This window comes from Halichoerus grypus, chromosome 3 (assembly GCF_964656455.1).
Source record: "Halichoerus grypus chromosome 3, mHalGry1.hap1.1, whole genome shotgun sequence".
Classification (NCBI taxonomy): domain Eukaryota; kingdom Metazoa; phylum Chordata; class Mammalia; order Carnivora; family Phocidae; genus Halichoerus; species Halichoerus grypus.
Window position 1 is genome coordinate 67,902,522 of NC_135714.1, and position 18,228 is coordinate 67,920,749.

The following is an 18,228-nucleotide window of genomic DNA, read 5'->3' on the forward strand; positions in this document are numbered from 1 at the left end:
CAAGCTGAAGCCAATCTCCTTCTCACTTTCTCATGTCAGCAAACTAACAGAACACAGAAAGTGATTTCTTATTCACTGCTGTTACCCTGATATCCCCAAGGAAGTACAAAATTAACGAGGGGACAAAGGGGACATGAAAGGGCTTTATGGCACTAATAAGAGCTGCTGTAAGTGCTTTTAGCAGGTGATGGGATTTTTTCTGGGCGTTTGGGATTTTGTTGTGTATGGGAAGTCTAACAAGGCATGAAGCCAAACAGGTATTTTAAGCTTTTAATTCATTCGTTTAGCACATACTTCCAGGATGCCTGCTGTGGCAGGCATCGCCCTGATTCTGGGGTGTGATACGGGCTTGGTAAGAAAAGCACACTCGTCTCTTCCCTCAGGGAGTTTACTGTCTACATTTTAAAGAACTGATCAGAACTATAGTTACAAACTGCAATAAGCATTTGAAAAAAAAAGAATAAGATGTTGTGAGGGCAAGTGGGGGAGCCAGAAGACTTTCTGGAGGTCTTCTGCCCCACACGCATGCTGCAGTTTGAAGCTTGAGCAAATGAGGTGAGAGGGGGAGCTTGGGAGCAGGAGGGTCACAGCAGAGGATTCCCGGGTGTAAAAGCCTTGATACCCAAAGAAGCATGAAACATTTGAAGCCCAAAGTGGTGGGAGTGAGAAGGAGAAATGCGCTTGTTGAACAGATTCATCAAGCCCTTAGTGGGTGCTGAGCGTGTTTAGCAGGGTGCAGGGAGAGCCTGCTCTCAGCGAGATGCATGTCCCTCTTTCTTGTTGTTTCTTTTCATCATCTTATCTCCATTAGTTTAGCCTCTTTCGCACTCACCACCCAGATCTCTGGCTGCTCTTGCCCACTTAGATGCTTATCTGTCTGACCTGTCTGCTCCCCTCCACGCTCAGTCCAGTTCACAGTGACGAGCATGGGCAATAGGATGTGGTTTTCCTTTCAGTCTATAAAAGAATAAATAAGTTCTGAAGTGAAATTAGACACCATTGGGAAAAAATCCCATCACCTGCTAAAAGCACTTACAGCAGCTCTTATTAGTGCCATAAAGCCCTTTCACGTCCCCTTTGTCCCCTCGTTAATTTTGTACTTCCTTGGGGATATCAGAGTAACAGCGGTGAATAAGAAATCACTTTCTGTGTTCTGTTAGTTTGCTGACATGAGAAAGAACTTTTTCTTACAAAGGAACAGTGGATCAGGGATAGGACCACTTTAATGCGAGGGCGGAAGATGCTGAGCCTAGAAGCCAGATCGGCCGGTGTGAGCATTGTTCAGTTGTGACCCCAGGGAAGAGCCCACCTCTGGTCTTCTCAGTGGGGACCTGCAGAGGACGATGAGTGTCAGCGACTACCACTGGCCTCAGAATCTGGGCCTTTCAGGAGTGAGTGTGTGCGGAGCACTTTTCAGTGCTGTGTGCTGAGTGGCAGGCCAGGGGGCCAAGGGACTGGGTGATGGCAGACAGTTCGGTGAGGCTTGGTGGAGAAGGTGAACTTTCAGGGGACCTGAGGGTATATCGGGGTGGAGGGAGCACTGTGAGTGAAGGTCTGAATGGCTGGATGTGTCAAGAAAAGGCGGGCGAAGCCCTTCCCCTGGAGCACAGGGCCTTTGAACTTGGGAAAATAATTGGGGATCAGATTCTGGAGGGCCTTGCAATACTATGTGAAAAAGCTTGGGATTTATTTATAAAGCACTGGGGAGCCATTGAAAATATTGGGGATCGTTTAAATTATTATTTGCCTTTAGAAGGTACTTTTGAGCTAAGACATCAAAGAACATGAGCATCCTCAATACACAGACTCAGGCCAGCTCGGTGGGCTTCCTGTGAGTAAGTTACGTTGTTCTCCAGACTGAACTGTTTGATGTGGTAACTCAGGCCAGAATTTGTGGATAAAGGCTAATTTTTAATCACTCATTTATGAGAAAATTCAAAACACCTTTAAAGACATCCTTGCATATTTGGATTCTGATTTTTAAAAAGAGAACTATAAGTATACCTAAAGTGCTTGGGCTTTCTTGTTCATTTTTTCTACCATGAGAGGAAAATACCATTTTATTACAAGTTATTCCTTTCATTGGTGAGCTTAGTCAGCCAAGAATATTAAAGATGTAGTTAAAGTGGGAGCGCCTGGGTGGCTCAGTTGGTTAAGCGTCTGCCTTCGGCTCAGGTCATGATCCCGGGGTCCTGGGATCGAGTCCCGCATCCGGCTCCCTGCTCCGTGGGGAGCCTGCCTCTCCCTCTGCCTCTGCTGCTCCCGCTGCTTGTGTGCTCTCTCTCTCTGTCAAATAAATAAAATCTTAAAAAAAAAGATCTAGTTAAGTAGATTTAAACTTACTGATCTTATTTAAGTTCATTGCACTGCGTGCACACACATGCATGCACAGGGGTACACATGCATACATACTTAGGTTGTATTTATGATAATTCATGTTAAGGAAATGTGGATGGATTTACACATATGCACACACTGTTGGTACTCAAGTGATACTACTTTTATGTGTTTTAAAGTCCTACTTATATTCATATCCCTAACTAGGTCATTTATATTTTGAGAAGTATGCATCATTTCTAGCTTGCATTTGCCCTACAATATCAGCACTCATAAATGACTAATTTAAGAGCGTTTTATTAAAAACGTATTTCTAGGAAATGAAAGCTACTACTTTAAATTGGAACTCATAATATGAGTAATGAATAATAAGATGTTCCTTAAAATAAAAGGAGCTTTTTTCCCTTAGCCTGCTACTTAAAATACTTTTTTTTTTTTTTTTTTTTAAAGATTTTATTTATTTATTTGACAGAGAGAGACACAGCGAGAGAGGGAACACAAGCGGGGGAGTGGGAAAGGGAGAAGCAGGCTTCCCGCGGAGCAGGGAGCCCGATGCGGGGCTCGATCCCAGGACCCTGGGATCATGACCTGAGCTGAAGGCAGCTGCTTAACGACTGAGCCACCCAGGCGCCCCTTAAAATACTTTTTTAGTTGTTGCATTCATAACTTGCAATCATACTTTCTACGTGATGGAGGTACTAAAGTATAATTTGATTTAGAGGCAGATAGTGTAAGAGGTTCCCCCCTCATCTTCTTGGAAACTCCTCTAAGTTTTTATTTACATTATATGATTCAGTTTTAAATAGTTCATTTTTTCACATGCGAGAGTTATACAAGAGTGTTAAAATTACTTTGGGAAATTGATAATTTTTTGAAGTTCAGCCCTAACCCTATCATCAACTACCAAAACCCAATTAATACTGCTATTTAATATATTTTCTTTTATCCCTTTTTTATGTTTTAAAAATCATAGTTGTAATCATAATGTGATTAGACTTTTGTATCCTGCTTTTTAAACTAAATGTTATATTGAGTGTTTTGTGTTGTTCCACCATTGTTACAACCATCGGCTTCATTTAAAAAAAAATTTTTTTAGGGGAGCCTGGGGGGCTCAGTCGTTAAGTGTCTGCCTTTGGCTCAGGTCATGATCTCGGGGTCCTGGGATAGAGCCCCGCATCGGGCTCCCTGCTCAGCAGAGAGTCTGCCTCTCCGTCTCCCTCTGCCCCTCCCCCCTGCTCATGCTCGCTCTCTCTCAAATAAATAAATAAAATATTTATTTTCTTTTCTTTTTTATTTTTTAAAAGATTTTATTTATTTGACAGAGAGAGACACAGCGAGAGAGGAAATACAAGCGGGGGAGTGGGAGAGGGAGAAGCAGGCCTCCCGTGGAGCAGGGAGCCCGATGCGGGTGCGATCCCAGGACCCTGAGATCATGACCTGAGCTGAAGGCAGATGCTTAATGACTGAGCCACCCAGGCGCCCCATAAATAAAATCTTTAAAAGAGAGAGCGCGCATGTGTGCCAGGGAACAGGGGGAGGAGCGGGGAGAGAATCTGAAGCACACTTCTCACTCAGCTCGGAGCCAGATGTGGGGCTCCATCTTACCACCGTGAAATCATAACATGAACCGAAACCAAGAGTCGGACCCTTAACCGACTGAGCCACCCAGGCACCGCCCGCCACCCCATCAACTTTAATACATTCATGGACTCAGTGGAATGAAATGCGTCATAAGTTATGAACTACTGTGTTATTTTCAGACATTCAGGCTATGTTTTGGTATTTCTTTATGGTGAATAACACTACCCTGAACATATTAGAATGTAAAGCTTTTTCATATGCAGGATTATTTTCTTTAGATAGATTCCCAAAGTGAAAATAGGCACTTTCATTTGGATAACGCATAGATACCATAGTCAAACTCAACATACCCAAATCTGAATTCTGTTCCATCCCCAGTCATTCTGCATAAATCTGTCTACTTTCCCAAAAGCCTTCCCTAGTCTTATTCCATGTTCCCCTGTCACCCTTAGCCCCCCAATTTCCTCAACCACCAAATCCAGCCAGTTCTAACTCCTCGATGTCTTACTCCTTGTACCACCCCCCTCTGCCACTGGCCCAGTTAAAGATTCATCTACACTTGACCAGATGGTGGTATCTTGCCTGCCTTCCTGTCTCTACTCTTGCTGCCTCTCCAGTCCATTCTTTCCACCTCTCTTATCCCCAACACATACAGCTGATCATGTCCTTTAGTGATCAGCACGAACTCCTTTTTTTTTTTTTAAGATTTTATTTATTTGTCAGAGAGAGCGAACACAAGCAGGGGGAGTGGCAGGCAGAGGGAGAAGCAGGCTCCTCTCTGAGCAGGGAGCCCGATGTGGGGCTCAATCCCAGGACCCTGGGATCATGACCTGAGCTGAAGGCAGACAGTGAACCGACTGAGCCACCCAGGTATCCCCAGCACGAACTCTTGTGTAGTCCTTTGTACCGTTTGCTGTGATTCTGTGACTCTCTGCTTCTCACCTCCATCCTTGTGTCTCAGCAACTCTGAACTACTTGTAGTTCCCTAACATGCCTCTTCCTCTCCTGTATCTGTGATTCTGTGTATCCTTCTCCTCTGTCCCCACTGCAGCCTGTCCCCAGTGCCTGCTTTGTTGGTGTTCTGTTTGGCCGTGCTTTCATCCATGTGCCTATTTCCACGTGGTGGTGTAGCCACTTCTGTCCTCCCTGACAGACTAGCCCTCTCTGAAGACAGATGTCCGGTATTATTTCTCTGAATCCTCAGTAACTAGCAGAGTAAGCATTTACGTATTGGTTGTTGTTTTAAAGGCTCTTAACACATTTATTGGGCCAACAGAGTCCTACCAATGTGCATTGCTACCAGTATTGATGGCCTGGAATATCAGTTTCTGTGTGATCACCCAGCCTGGAAGATATACATATATTTTAAGGATTTTAGCTCTGTTGATTTGAATCCCTTAGGTTTTCTCTTTTCCCAGTAGCGCTATATTGATTCTACTTGCAAACTGTAGTTGACAATCGTATAAATATATATGTGTGTGCTATTAAAAGTAGTGTTTTCCCCCTCTCAGTAAAATACCATGTACAGTGCTAATGGTTGTTCTTGAGCAAATGTGTTCATTTAGCAAATAGAAATTGCATCAGTGCATCTGATATTTTAAAAGCCCTTGGTTCTATAAATAGCATGGCTTTGCCATTTTATTTTAACATCTAGCATTGTCCCCATTCTGTGATTGTTTTATTTATTTATTTTTAAGATTTTATTTATTTATTTGACAGAGAGATACAGCGAGAGAGGAAACACAAGCAGGGGGAGTGGGAGAGGGACAAGCAGGCTTCATGCTGAGCAGGGAGCCCGATGTGGGGCTCGATCCCAGGACCCTGGGACCATGACCTGGGCCAAAGGCAGATGCTTAACGACTGAGCCACCCAGGCGCCCCTCCGTGATTGTTTTAAAAAATGACTTTTGACATATTCAAAGCTTATTTGAAAGACACTATTTGAATTTCTTGTCCTTATGTTATAAAGCAGTAATGACTGTTTCTTAAAGAAAACTATAGTAGTTTGGCCTAATATTTTCTTATCATGTGGCTGAGGGGACACAATTACTTTAAGTATGTGATTGGACATGTAAATACAACTTAAGAATATCCTGAACAGTAGCTTTGGGAAAGCTAATTTGTGGAGAGCTTAAAAAGAAATACCAAAGTATATTCTTGGGCAGAGTTTGGTAAGCTTTTTAAGTAAAGAAGCAGGTAAAAATATTTTAGGCTTTAAGGAACCACATATTTCTCTGTCACATCATGTTTGGGTTTTGTTTTTAACTTTTTAAAAATATAAAATCCATTCTTAGCTCCAGAGCTATACAAGACCAAGCCCTTGGGTATACTCTCTAGAGGTTGAAATAGTCTGCTATATTCACAAAGATTTTTTAATCTCTCGGTTCATGGTAATAAGTGTTCAACTTGCCACTTGCTCTTTGAGTCTTGGAATTGACTTAAGCCAAGCATTGAATATGATGCTACATCCTCAGGGATTACCTATACTCAAGTTGGTGGTGGATACAACAGTTTGAAGGACTGCTAAGTAGACCATCAAAAAAGGATTCATAAATATTAACCCATTTTTTTTAAAAGATTTTATTTATTTGAGAGAGAGCAAGAGAGAGAGAGCACGAGTGGGGGTGGGAGGGCCAGAGGGAGAGAGAGAAGTAGACTCCCTTGCTGAGCAGGGAGCCCGAGGCGGGGCTCCATCCCGGGACTCCTGGATCATAACCTGAGCCGAAGGCAGATGCTTAACCCACTGAGCCACCCAGGCGCCCCTAACCCATTTATTATGAATGTACATAGGACACTGTGCAAACGAAACTGCATAGAATCAATTGACTGGCTGAAGTGGCTGCAAATGTAGAAGGCTGTTTTATAATTTGCCAATGTAGCACCACTTGGATTGATGAGAGATATACGCAGCTGTCTATGTGAGAGTTGGCACAGCTGGAAGAATGAAAAGATCATGCCCAAACCCTGCTGGGTGACAGGGGAAAGATGTTTTAATCATTTGTTCTGACAGTATCTTTATCCTTGGAAAGCATGCCAGGATGTATGGTTAAATATATATAAGCAAACTTGCACATTCAATAGTTTTCCTAGGGTAACTAAAGAAACAAAATGTACAAAAAGATCGTCCATCTTAAGAAGGACGAACTCAAGAAATGAAGTAGTAACGAGGGATAAAGCCTAGTCTGTGACCAACCAGACTGTATCCCTCAAACTTTAAGCTACAGTGCCCCCTCCTACCCCAGGAAGGAGCTCTCACTTTTTGGATAAAACATTGATTTGCTTACCCCTTTGAAATATCACTTGATTTTAGAAGCATTGACTATTCAATTTTTGCTACCGACATTTAGAATAATTAGAAATGGGTAAGCTAAAGATTTTTAAAATACATATGATAACAAACTGCATATTAAATGATGAAGCACAAATGTAAACACTAAGAGATGTATGTAAATGTGTTCTCTTGGTTTCAGGTTCTAGGCATCCAAGTGAAATGCTTCCATGAAATTATCACAATAGGTTATAGAGTCTATCGCTCTTATGACCTGCCATGGTTTAGAACATTAAGCTGGTAAGTAATTTAAAACTCTTTCAGATATGAAAATGTGACTGTTTTCTAGAGTTTGTAAAGAGAGCATCCTGATCAGTCAGTATCACACAACTGACCATATAGATTGATTTTTGGAGGAAGATAAATAAAAAGGATGCAATTGGATTTTGAAAAGAAGAAAATCACCTTTAAGTCTCCCATCCCAACACAACTATTTTCATATCTCATCTTTCAGTCTTTGTAGAGATACTTTATGTCTGTATATACTCATATATACACTATTGTCCTCTTTAAAAAAAACATATTGGGCACATTTTTATATTCTTTATAATTAGAATTTTAACACAGTTTCATTTTATAAAATGTTAGAAATATGTGTGATCTTTTGCTTTATTTTTCCTCAGTTGACCTGAGACCACACACAAAATTAGATTATCTCTACAAAAAGTGAAAGATGAGATATGAAAATAGTTGTGGGTTTTCTGTTCTGTTTCTCTTGAGTGATCAGTGGTTTGTTGAAGGGGAGGAAAGCCCAGGATGAGTATCTGTCTCCCTCCCACCCTCCGTGGCCCACCTCCCTGTCAGCCCTGGGGTCTGGGCAGGGCAGTGAGAGGAGAGATGACTCCACCTTTGTTGTTCCTGGTTTGATCTTGTGTTCAGGCCCTGGGCCCCAAGACGTGCTGCATGGAGGGCAGTCAGAGGGAAGAGTAAGACTCTCTGAGGGGGCTGTGTAAGGCAGCCTTGTAAATAGCACTGGCAGTTACCAGCCCATGAAATATTGTATGGGTACAAATGCATGTAAAAATTAGTTTTAAAAAAAGTCATGTGATTTTAATATTTAAAGTTTTTTTTACAACTTTTCAGGTATAATTCTTAGTTATCAAGACCTTGACCAGGAAACATATAATATGATTGTTCATAATTGACCTAACTGGCCATGCCTTTGAATATAGTTATTTGATTAGTATCAGCCAGAGGGTCCAGTGTCTTAAGAAATCAAATGTACACCTTTGGGGTTTAGAGTGGTCAAAAAATAGTTTCTTGGTTTTGGTAATAGCTAATTTTTCCTTATAGCAGGTTTTTTCATGAAGGGCAAAATTATGGGAAATGTTAGATAGAGTAAGCAGTTGGAGAATAATTAACTGCTAAACCATGCAGGATTGATTGATTCTAAGTGTAGGGGGAAAAAAGGCAGGTCGGGATGGGCTCCAGTGATTGTAGAAGTCTTTATGGAGAAGGTGAGAAACAAACTATCACTTGAAATAAAGACAAGTTTTGGATAGAGAAGTGTTCCGCATTGGTGAAGCTGCACCCATCAGGTTCCAGATAGGGGACTGAGGAGGCACAGATGGAGAGACATTCCTGGCTCTCCTGAGCAGAATAGTGGGCAAAAACTTGGGTTGGTGGGCTAGAGTAGGCCTTGATAGCCTTACGGAGGAGTCAAAGACAGTTTCCATTATAGGAGAATAGAAAATGGTAATGCAGCTGATAGAAGTGAGAATACTCTACTTTGAAAACACTGGGGTCTGATTCCATTCATGACAACTAGAAGGGAGATCCCTCCTTTCCTCCTCTGCTCTCCTGGCCACCTGGGACGCTGCCCTTCAAAGGATGAGGCACAGAGGAACTCTGAGGCAGTGTTTCTCAGCCTTTTTTCCTTGCTCACACAAGCTGCCATCTGCAAAATGTCATGGGTTCAATCCTTCCCTGGGTGGAAAAGACATACCAGAGCTGGGTGGAGGGACAGGTGATTTACACAGTTTTAAAAAGTTGCTCTTAGAGATTTTTACCTGCTGCTTGCTCCCGCCCCCCACCATTACCTCTTAAGCATCACTCTGCCACTGGAGTCCATCTGGAACATGCAGGAGAGGGAGAAAGACACCAATATGCACAGGGCAGTGCAGAGAGAGGTCAGAGGTTGAATTACCTCTTCCTACTTTCTCTGTTGATCTTCCTTAGGGCAGGTGGGAATTTGGCATAGGATCTCCACTATTAAAAAGCTTTAGAGCTGTGAGTAGTTGGGAGTGAATTTTCATTATAAACAGTACTGAATGTGTGTGTGTGTGTGTGTGTGTGTGTGTGTATGTATCTGTGAGAGAAAGAATGTGTGTGTTTGTATATGTGTAGTGTTTTTTACGTTGTTTCCCAATTATCTGTCTCTTAGACTTTGACCTAAGGAAAAAAAAAAGAGAGAAAGAAAGAAAAAGAAAAAAAAAAGATTTTTTTTTTTTAAGATTTTATTTATTTATTTGAGAGAGAGAGAATGAGAGAGAGCACATGAGAGGGGGAAGGGTCAGAGGGAGAAGCAGACTCCCTGCCGAGCAGGGAGCCCGATGAGGGACTCGATCCAGGGACTCCAGGATCATGACCTGAGCCTAAGGCAGTCGCTTAACCAACTGAGCCACCCAGGCGCCCAAAAAGAAAAAGATTTTGACCTAAGTAGAGGCATGAGCTATATTTGGTAAATTTTTGTTGACTGATATATTTGAAATTAAGTTTAAAAGCAGAAAAACATGTTTTGATGGAATATCCTGAACCTGTCTACTGAATTTGGTTTATGATGTTTGTGTCATCATCAAAATGTAGAGAATAGTTTTGTTGAGTTTGAGAGAGAAAAAAGGCTTCAAGTATAAAAAAGCTAATTGTTTTTAAATTATAGGTACTTTCTACTGTGTGTAAACTACTTCTTCTATGGAGAGACTGTAGCTGATTATTTTGCTGCATTTGTTCAAAGAGAAGAGCAACTTCAGTTCCTCATTCGCTACCATAGATTTATATCATTTGCCCTCTATCTGGCAGGTAAGGAAAATAGTACTGATATGTAGCTAGTATATTTTACATGTTTATTTTTGCTTACATGATTTAAATTCATAACATCCTTTATTTGTTACATTTTAACCCAGCTTCTCTTTTTATTTGTCCCATGTATAAAGGTGTTTTTCTCACTGTGGTTTTAAATAGCGATTACTCCCTAATGTGACTAATAAAAGTACATTACTTGTTTAATAGTCCACAGATTTCAAAATTTTCTTTGGAAATTGTAGTAAAGAAACTTTTAAATATATGGATTTGTTGTTAACCAAGTATAATTTACAAAGAAATTTTTACATATATATTGCTTTATTTCTACCCAGGAAATAGTGTTCATACAGAATTTATCAGGGTATTTAGTTTTGCTGACATGGTTTATTATATATTCTTTGTATACATTTATATATATATATACACACATATCTGTTTATAGTATACTTTATCATCTATTTTTATGATTTTATTTTTAAAGATTGTATTTATTTATTTTAGAGAGAGAGAGAGCAGGGAGAGGGACAGAGAAGGAGGGAGGGAGGGAATCTCAAGCAGACTCCCCACTGAGCATGGAGCCCAACTCAGGGCTTGATCTCATGACCCTGAGATCATGACCTAATCTGAAATCAAGAATCGGACACTTAACTGACTGAGCCACCCAGGTGCCCCCACTGTTTTTCATTTTAAAGGAGGATATGAACTTTGAGTTTTTTTTTACTTCAGCTCTTAATAGTTACTATTTTAGCTCTTAAGAGTTTTTCAATAAATAAATTCTTCTCAATACAGTTTTGGAAACTGAACACAATGCAGGTGACTCTTTTCCATCTCTCAAACTAGAAATACACAGAGTGTATGGGAAATACATCAGGTCCTCTAGAAGTATGTCATTTTTTTCAGTTGTTGTGTTCTTCATGATGTTCCTGCTTTAATAAAGCCTTCTTCAGATCCTGGTCTTGATTTTGTTTCTGAATCTAGAAAGTCAGAAAGTGAAGCACAATCTTAAATGATAATAGCAATTTTCAGAGAATCATTTTTGGGGGTAGGAGGAACCTATATTTTCTAAAGAGTTTTCCTCTTTTTACATTCAGGGTTTTTTTTGCGTGTGTGTGTAGTCCAGTTTTCTGAGTCTGTTACTATATTTTTAAAAGTTATTACTAATGCATCTAAAGAAAATACATTCTTGGGAAAAGATCCTGAAAGGTATTTCTGTTCTTTCAACGTCATAAGAAATTACTTATGACGTTTAAAACTGAATCGATTTTAAATTTGAATCGATGTAGAAGAATCATGATGATAGATTAATGATGACTGGTAACAGCTAAAATTTGGAGAGAAAAACACTTGGCTCTGATTCTATGTTTATCAAAGCACATTTGTGAAATTTTTTTTTTCTTGGTAGATTTGAGTGGTTTACCACACTTATCAAACCAACAGGGTTTGATTTGCATTGTTAAATGTAAAGTAGATTTTGGGATGGATTCTTTACTGTTACAAGAGAGAAGAATACAGTGCCTTCTCACTTTATATATAGACTGGCAAGACTTTATTGGTATTTTGAATTTTAAAAACAATTATTAGCAAGGAAATTGCCTATAGTGGCTTCTGTTGCTGAACCCAACAATTTTACATTATTTCATAAGATCATTCTTATAATTGCTGAATAACAAAGTTATGATTAATGAAAATGTAAGTCATTTGTAGCATTAAATGATCTTATAATTGCTGAATAACAAAATTATGATTAATGAAAATATAAATCATTTGTAGCATTAATATATGTCCATTTAAAAAATCAATTTTAAAAGACAATGTAAACAACAACCTGCCTCCCACCACTTACAGATTTTTTCCCCCATTTTTCTAAGTAATATGCCCATTTCTTAATTTATATCAGGCATTACCTATTGACTTCCTGCCACAGTTTGTTATTGTCGTTGTTGACATTGTTAAACAGATGCTGAAAATATCACTTCCTGGAGAACCAAATAGTATCTGTGATTGCACTTCTCTTCTTACACAACTTTTTGTTTTTCCTGAACTTAGTAACTGCTTCACCTTCTTCTTTCCACATCTGTAAATTTCCATGTAGGAATCCTTAATTTCTCTTCTGGGTCTATTCAATGTGTATTGGTAGTTTTTTCCAATTTTCACACAAATCAGTGTATCAGTTTCTTTTTTTACCTTGAGACCTCTGTCCTAGAAACTCTGTAGTCCTGTCACATTTGAACTGTCTGCTCGTAGCCCAGTGCCTCAGTATCCTCCTGATTTGGCCACCTCATTTCTTGAATCCTGCATCTTACAGTTTCTGGGTTGACATCCTTATTTTGCTGAAGCATGGCCTCCAATAGTTTCCTATGAAATGTGCTTGGAAGGTAAATGTTTTATGTTCATACATTTCTAAAAATATTCTCACAGTTGACTGCTTTGGCTAGAGCTTGCACTCATTATTAGTAGACTTTTACTTAGTACTCTAGTCTAGGAGTCTAGGCCCTACCCTGGCCTTCCACTGAGTCTTTTCTGTTCAGTTTTCTCTAGAAGATACTATCAGTCCCTGATTTCTCAGGTCTGCTAAAAGTTATCCCGTCTGTTTTCAGCTTGCAATTTTGTAGTCATGCCTCTTCTGTTTTTCTTGACATTTCTTCAGTTTTCTTCGCTCTGTGGGTTTTCACCTTAATTTATTTCTTTCTCTTTTTTTCAAGTAGTCTCCACACCCAGCATGGGACTTCAGCTCACAACCCCGAGATCAAGAGTCACATGCTCTAGTGACTGAGCCAGCCAGGCATCCCCTCAGCTTAATTTCATTTAATGTTAATTTAGTGGACTGTCAGGACAGAATAGAAATAAATGCATGTGATCAACCTGCATTTTAAGGCCCTGAAATCCTTAACTAGTTTTTCTATTTTTCCCTTGGCTTAAAACAGTTTATTCTGTTTCTCTCCTGATCCCACGGATTGGCTTGGCTTCACTGGGCAGCTCTAACTTAGTGCCTCTCTTACGATTGCAGTCAGATGGAGGTAGTGCTCGTTGTTTAGGTCTTGAGTGAGCTGGGTGTCCGAGGTGGCTCGCTCACGGCCGCAGTGTGTGCTGGCTGCCGACCTGAACGCGCACATCTGGCCTCCCCTTGAGCACCAGGGCTGGGTTCTGAACAGGGAGTGTGCCAAAAGCCAAGTCCTTCAAGAGTCCTTAGGTGGGTTGTGTTTTTTTTTTTTTTTTTCACTAGATTTGAAAGATAAAAACCTAATACATGCCCATAGTAAAAATCTGGACTAAAATGGAATTTTCAGTGAAATCCCCCTCCTGCCTCAGAGCCTCATTTATAATCTCCAGGGCCTGCCACTACTACTGCAGAAGGTTTCTGGGTATCCAAGCTTATGTGTTTACATCCTCTCCACCCTCATTTTTTTAATACAAATGAGAACAGACTATTCTGTACCTGTTTTTCTTTTCCCACTTAATGCAGTTTATGGATGGTTTTATATCAGCACATCTAAATTCATTTTTTCATAGCTGCGGTTACATCTTTATTGATTTGCATATAGCAATACTGGCGGTAGAATGTGAGAAAATAAGGTGATTACTGTTTCCTTTTCTTACTTTCCCTTTGGGGTTTGCTACAACTAATATTTGAAAATAACTTCCCTGTTGAATGGGTAAAGGCAATGGAATTTATTTTCTTTGTTTTATTTTACACGTGATATATACCCTAATTTTTAGTAATTGTTTGCATCATACCCTAAATTACTTTTCGACTCTGTTTTTCTAAAGTAAAATCAATATTTCTTCTTTTTTTCTGATTTCTGTCACAGAAATAGCTTACCACTTAGTATTTTAGGCTATTGGAACCATAAAAGCTCATTGCAAGTCATCAGTGTCATTTTTTCAGCAAACATACGAGTGTTTTCCAAATGCTAGGTACCGTGAATGGTATCGAGGACAGAGAGGGAATCAAGGCTGATAGCATGCCTTCCGGGGTCTTGAAACTGGTGGGACACTGAGTCCCCTCGTGCACTGCTGAGATGTGAACAAGGACCTGTAAGTGCGTGAAGGGTGAGGAGGACTCCGCTCTGCAGGAGACCATTGAAGGCCTTTGAGAAGAGATGGCAGGTGTCACAAAAGTAAAGAACAAGCAGGCATTTGCTAGGTGGATAGTGGGGAAGAGCATTCCAGGCAGAGGAAGCAGCTGTGCAAAGCTTGGAAGTGAGAAAGGACTGCATGTTCAGGGCCGGGAGCAGGCACTGAAGGCTGGAAAGGGGGGGCCAGGAGCCACATCTTGAGAAGCGTGTCAGATTCTGCTGTGAAAATCTTTGGAATTCTTTTTGTAAAACAATATCCAAAAAGTCCTTTCAGAATTTTAGTTCTGCAGCAGTCAAATGACTTTGGAAGGTATAGGTCTTAGCAGATTTAAACAGCAGAGACAGCCCAAGCTATTTCATTGATACGGAATTTTATTAAAATAGAATGCAGGTATCTCCAGGTCTGACCCCCTCACCATGGCCCATGAGACTAAATGACTTGACTAATATCATACAGAACGACTCACTGACAAAGACCCAGAAAGTCATTCTGATATTTAGATAATTTTGTTGTAAGACGAATTTGCCCGATAGCAAAGAGAAAATCAGTGAGACTGAAAGTTATTAATAAGGCAAACATTTTCTCTAGAGTCTAGATATATTTTTATATGTGCTGCCGAAGTGAGCACTAGTCTAGATATATTTTTAAAAGATCTTGGTGACTTGGATTTGAGGCTCTTTAGGAACCAGAGCAGTCATGTGATTAAAAATGAGTAGTGTTGAGTGAATAAGCTTAAGATGTTTGACTCTTTTTTTTTTTTTTTTAAAGGTTTTATTTATTTATTTGACAGAGAGCAAGAGCGGGAACACAAACAGGGGGAGTGGGAGAGGGAGAAGTGGGCTTCTCCCAGGCGCCCCAAGATCTTTGACTTTTAATATCATCACCTTAACATCTCTTTAATCGACCAGTGATATGCATGTTGTTTTTAGTTTTTTTTTTTTTTTTTTTTTTGCTTGTATGTATGCATGGCTATTTTGATTTTTAAAAAAACCCTTAAGGTGGGACACCTGGGTGGCTCAGTCAGTTAAGTGTCTGCCTTTGGCTTAGGTCATGATCTCAGGGTCTTGGGATTGAGTCCTGCATTGGGCTCCCTGCTCCCAGCGGGGAGTCTGCTGCTCCTTCTGCCTGCCGCTTCCCCTGCTCGTGCTCTCTCTCTCTGACAAAAAAATAAAATCTTTAGAAAGAATAAAAAATAAAAACCTTAAGGAGAAGGTATGACTTGAATACTTTGAATTTGAGAAAATCAATGGATATATAAAATTAAATTTAGCTAAAATTAAGGCATAATTAAGAATTTTTTCTCCAAACATCCTGGATATTATCTCAAAGGATATTGATGAAATCTTTAGAAAGATGTCACAAATAACTGTTCACAGAAGACTCTACCTCCAGAACCACTTACAGTTTTGGAGTAAAGACTGTTAGAGGGGCACCTGGGTGGCTCAGTTGTTTAGGTGTCTGCCTTTGGCTCAGGTCATGATCCCAGGGTCCTGGGATTGAGCCCTGCATCGGGCTCCCCGCTCAGTGGGAAGCCTGCTTCTCCCTTCCCTCTGCTGCTCCCCCTGCTTGTTCTCACTCTCACTCTCTCTCAAATAAATAAAATCTTAAAAAAAAAAAAAAGATGATTAGAATCTGTGCACTGTGCCAGTGTTGTTCTAGACTTTAAACTCACCATGTAGGGATGCCTGGGTGGCTCAGTCGGTTAAGCGTCTGCCTTCGGCTCAAGTCATGATCTCAGGGTCTTGGGATCGAGCTCCACGTTGGGCTCCCTGCTCAGCGGGGAGTCTGCTTCTCCCTCTCCCTCTGCCTCTCCCCACTGCTCATGCTCTCTCTCTCTCACTCGCTCTCAAATAAATAAAATCTTAAAAAAAAACTCAACATGTAGATTAATAGAAAACTTTTCTTTATCTCAGCTAATGTAATGGTTGGTTTGTGTGACAATTTCTACAATGCAGATTCACTTAAAACTTTTTTAAAACAACTCCGTCATAGTCTAGTGTCTCAGTAGGGGCCACATAATGCAGTGCATGTCTGAATTTACTTAACATGATATTTGAAATGTTTGGAAAAATATAACCACATGAAAGATCAAGGAAGAGTCATTAAGCTTCAGAATTTAATCCTGGGTCCACCTTAATGTCTGTTTCTTGAATTAAGGACTACATGTGTTTATTGAATTAGTTAATCACCAATAGTAAATTTTAAAAACAACTTCATTAATTTATGCTTTCTGTCTCTTCAACTAGATTTTGAGCTCCTTGAATGGGAATGCCTGTCATACTCATTTTTTTGTATCTGGTGTATCTTTACACAATAAACATTTTTTGATTGTCCATTTTTCTGAAATTCCCTCTATCCCATCTTTTGGACTTTTGAATGTCTTCTTTCTCCTTTACTTCTCCTGACTCCTTTAGAAATCTCATTCATTTTTGTTCTTTTTGAATATGCCTCTCTTTAGTCCTTTGGGTAACTGGATCTCCTGAACTCCCTGGGAATTCTTTGATATTCTAGACAACAGGACGTATGCATCTTTGTATGACAGCACCAGGCGCAGGGCTGTGTACATAAATGGTGATCAGTAATAGCAACTAGACATAGTTGCATATTAAAAACTGTATGTTAGGAAACTTTTTCCGTGAATACTTTTATTTATAATACTTAGGAAATCCCATTTTTAATTGGAAATGTAACCATACAGAGATTCTTTGTTAATTAGGAAAAAAGTAAACTATGGATCCAAATGAACAAAGTTATTCTTTTCATAGATTTGTTGAAATATAGTATAATGTATTTTTACACACTGAAACATAAAATATACACATAGCTATATGGTTGTGAATGAAAAAGTAAATTTGTGTGTTTTTCAGATTGTTTTTCTTTAAAAATAATATTCCTTAGATATTCTAGGGAAAACACTTTATACCCTTCCCAAATTCAGAAAATTGTATTATCTTAATGTATCTGGGAGTCAGACAATTCTGTCCTTTATTAAAGCACCCCAAAAAGCTGCATGTTACTGGTGATTTAACAGTAAAATTGGATCAGGTAAAAGTAAGTAGCCAAGACTGTCCTGGATAAAATCACCATTAGTAAAATACTGAATAATTCTGCTGGTCATTTTTGTTTGAAGAAATGCTTAAGGGTGAATGGTATTATATGATTTCAAAAATGAGAAAACCATACATGTGAAAGCAGTATTTGTGAGGAGATAATTCACAGCTAATGATGTTGAGAAGTTCCCAAGGTTGTGCTGGGAGAGCCTGAGAGTCCATTTGGATGGAAGGCATCTGTCTTGTCTCTGCTTAGCTCTTACCCCATTAGCCTCTGTACTAAGTCCAGTTTATATTTGCCTCTGACTATGAACCAGTGGCATAAAACACAGAATTTACATTATTCTTTGAGCCACAAAATAAGTCTACCTGCTATAGAATAAAAACCTTTTAAAAGCAATAATTTTTAAAGAGGTTTTTTATGCTAGTGGTGACTTCAAAGCCATGAATTTCATGTTTTATTCTCTACCCCCTCCCAGGTTCTTTCTTTGTCTCAAGAAAGTGGCGTATGGCTTTCAGTTGTGCTTCCGTTTGAAAATGGTCCCATATTTCTTTTGCAGATCAGTCAGATTACTCTGTAGGTGACAAATAGGAGGGGAGATAGGGTCTGGGAGCCAGTATGTATTCTCTTCTTTTGTCATTATCCTTTCCACTGACATTTCCAATTAGCCTTCAAAAAATAGCTCAAGGAAGCTGCTGGTTGAGTCTTTGCTCTGGTCAGAGTAGTATCAACTGTGCTTACTCTGGTGGGTAGAATTGCCTTGGCAAATATTACTTATATATATGAAATCTAGTATTTATTTCATATGGGATAGATTACCGGACAGTTCATTTT

The 18,228-nt window shown here is 39.7% G+C and overlaps 1 protein-coding gene across 1 annotated transcript in view; it reads left to right on the forward strand.

Annotated features, from left to right (window-relative positions):
* The window catches only part of CDS1 (CDP-diacylglycerol synthase 1), a 62,858-nt gene that overhangs the window by 21,889 nt on the left and 22,741 nt on the right, over window positions 1-18,228 (forward strand). Inside the window, exons 4-5 of the mRNA XM_036120163.2 lie at window positions 7,388-7,485; window positions 10,124-10,263. Coding sequence (XP_035976056.1) covers window positions 7,388-7,485; window positions 10,124-10,263 — 238 coding nt within the window. The remainder of the gene's footprint in view (window positions 1-7,387; window positions 7,486-10,123; window positions 10,264-18,228) is intronic.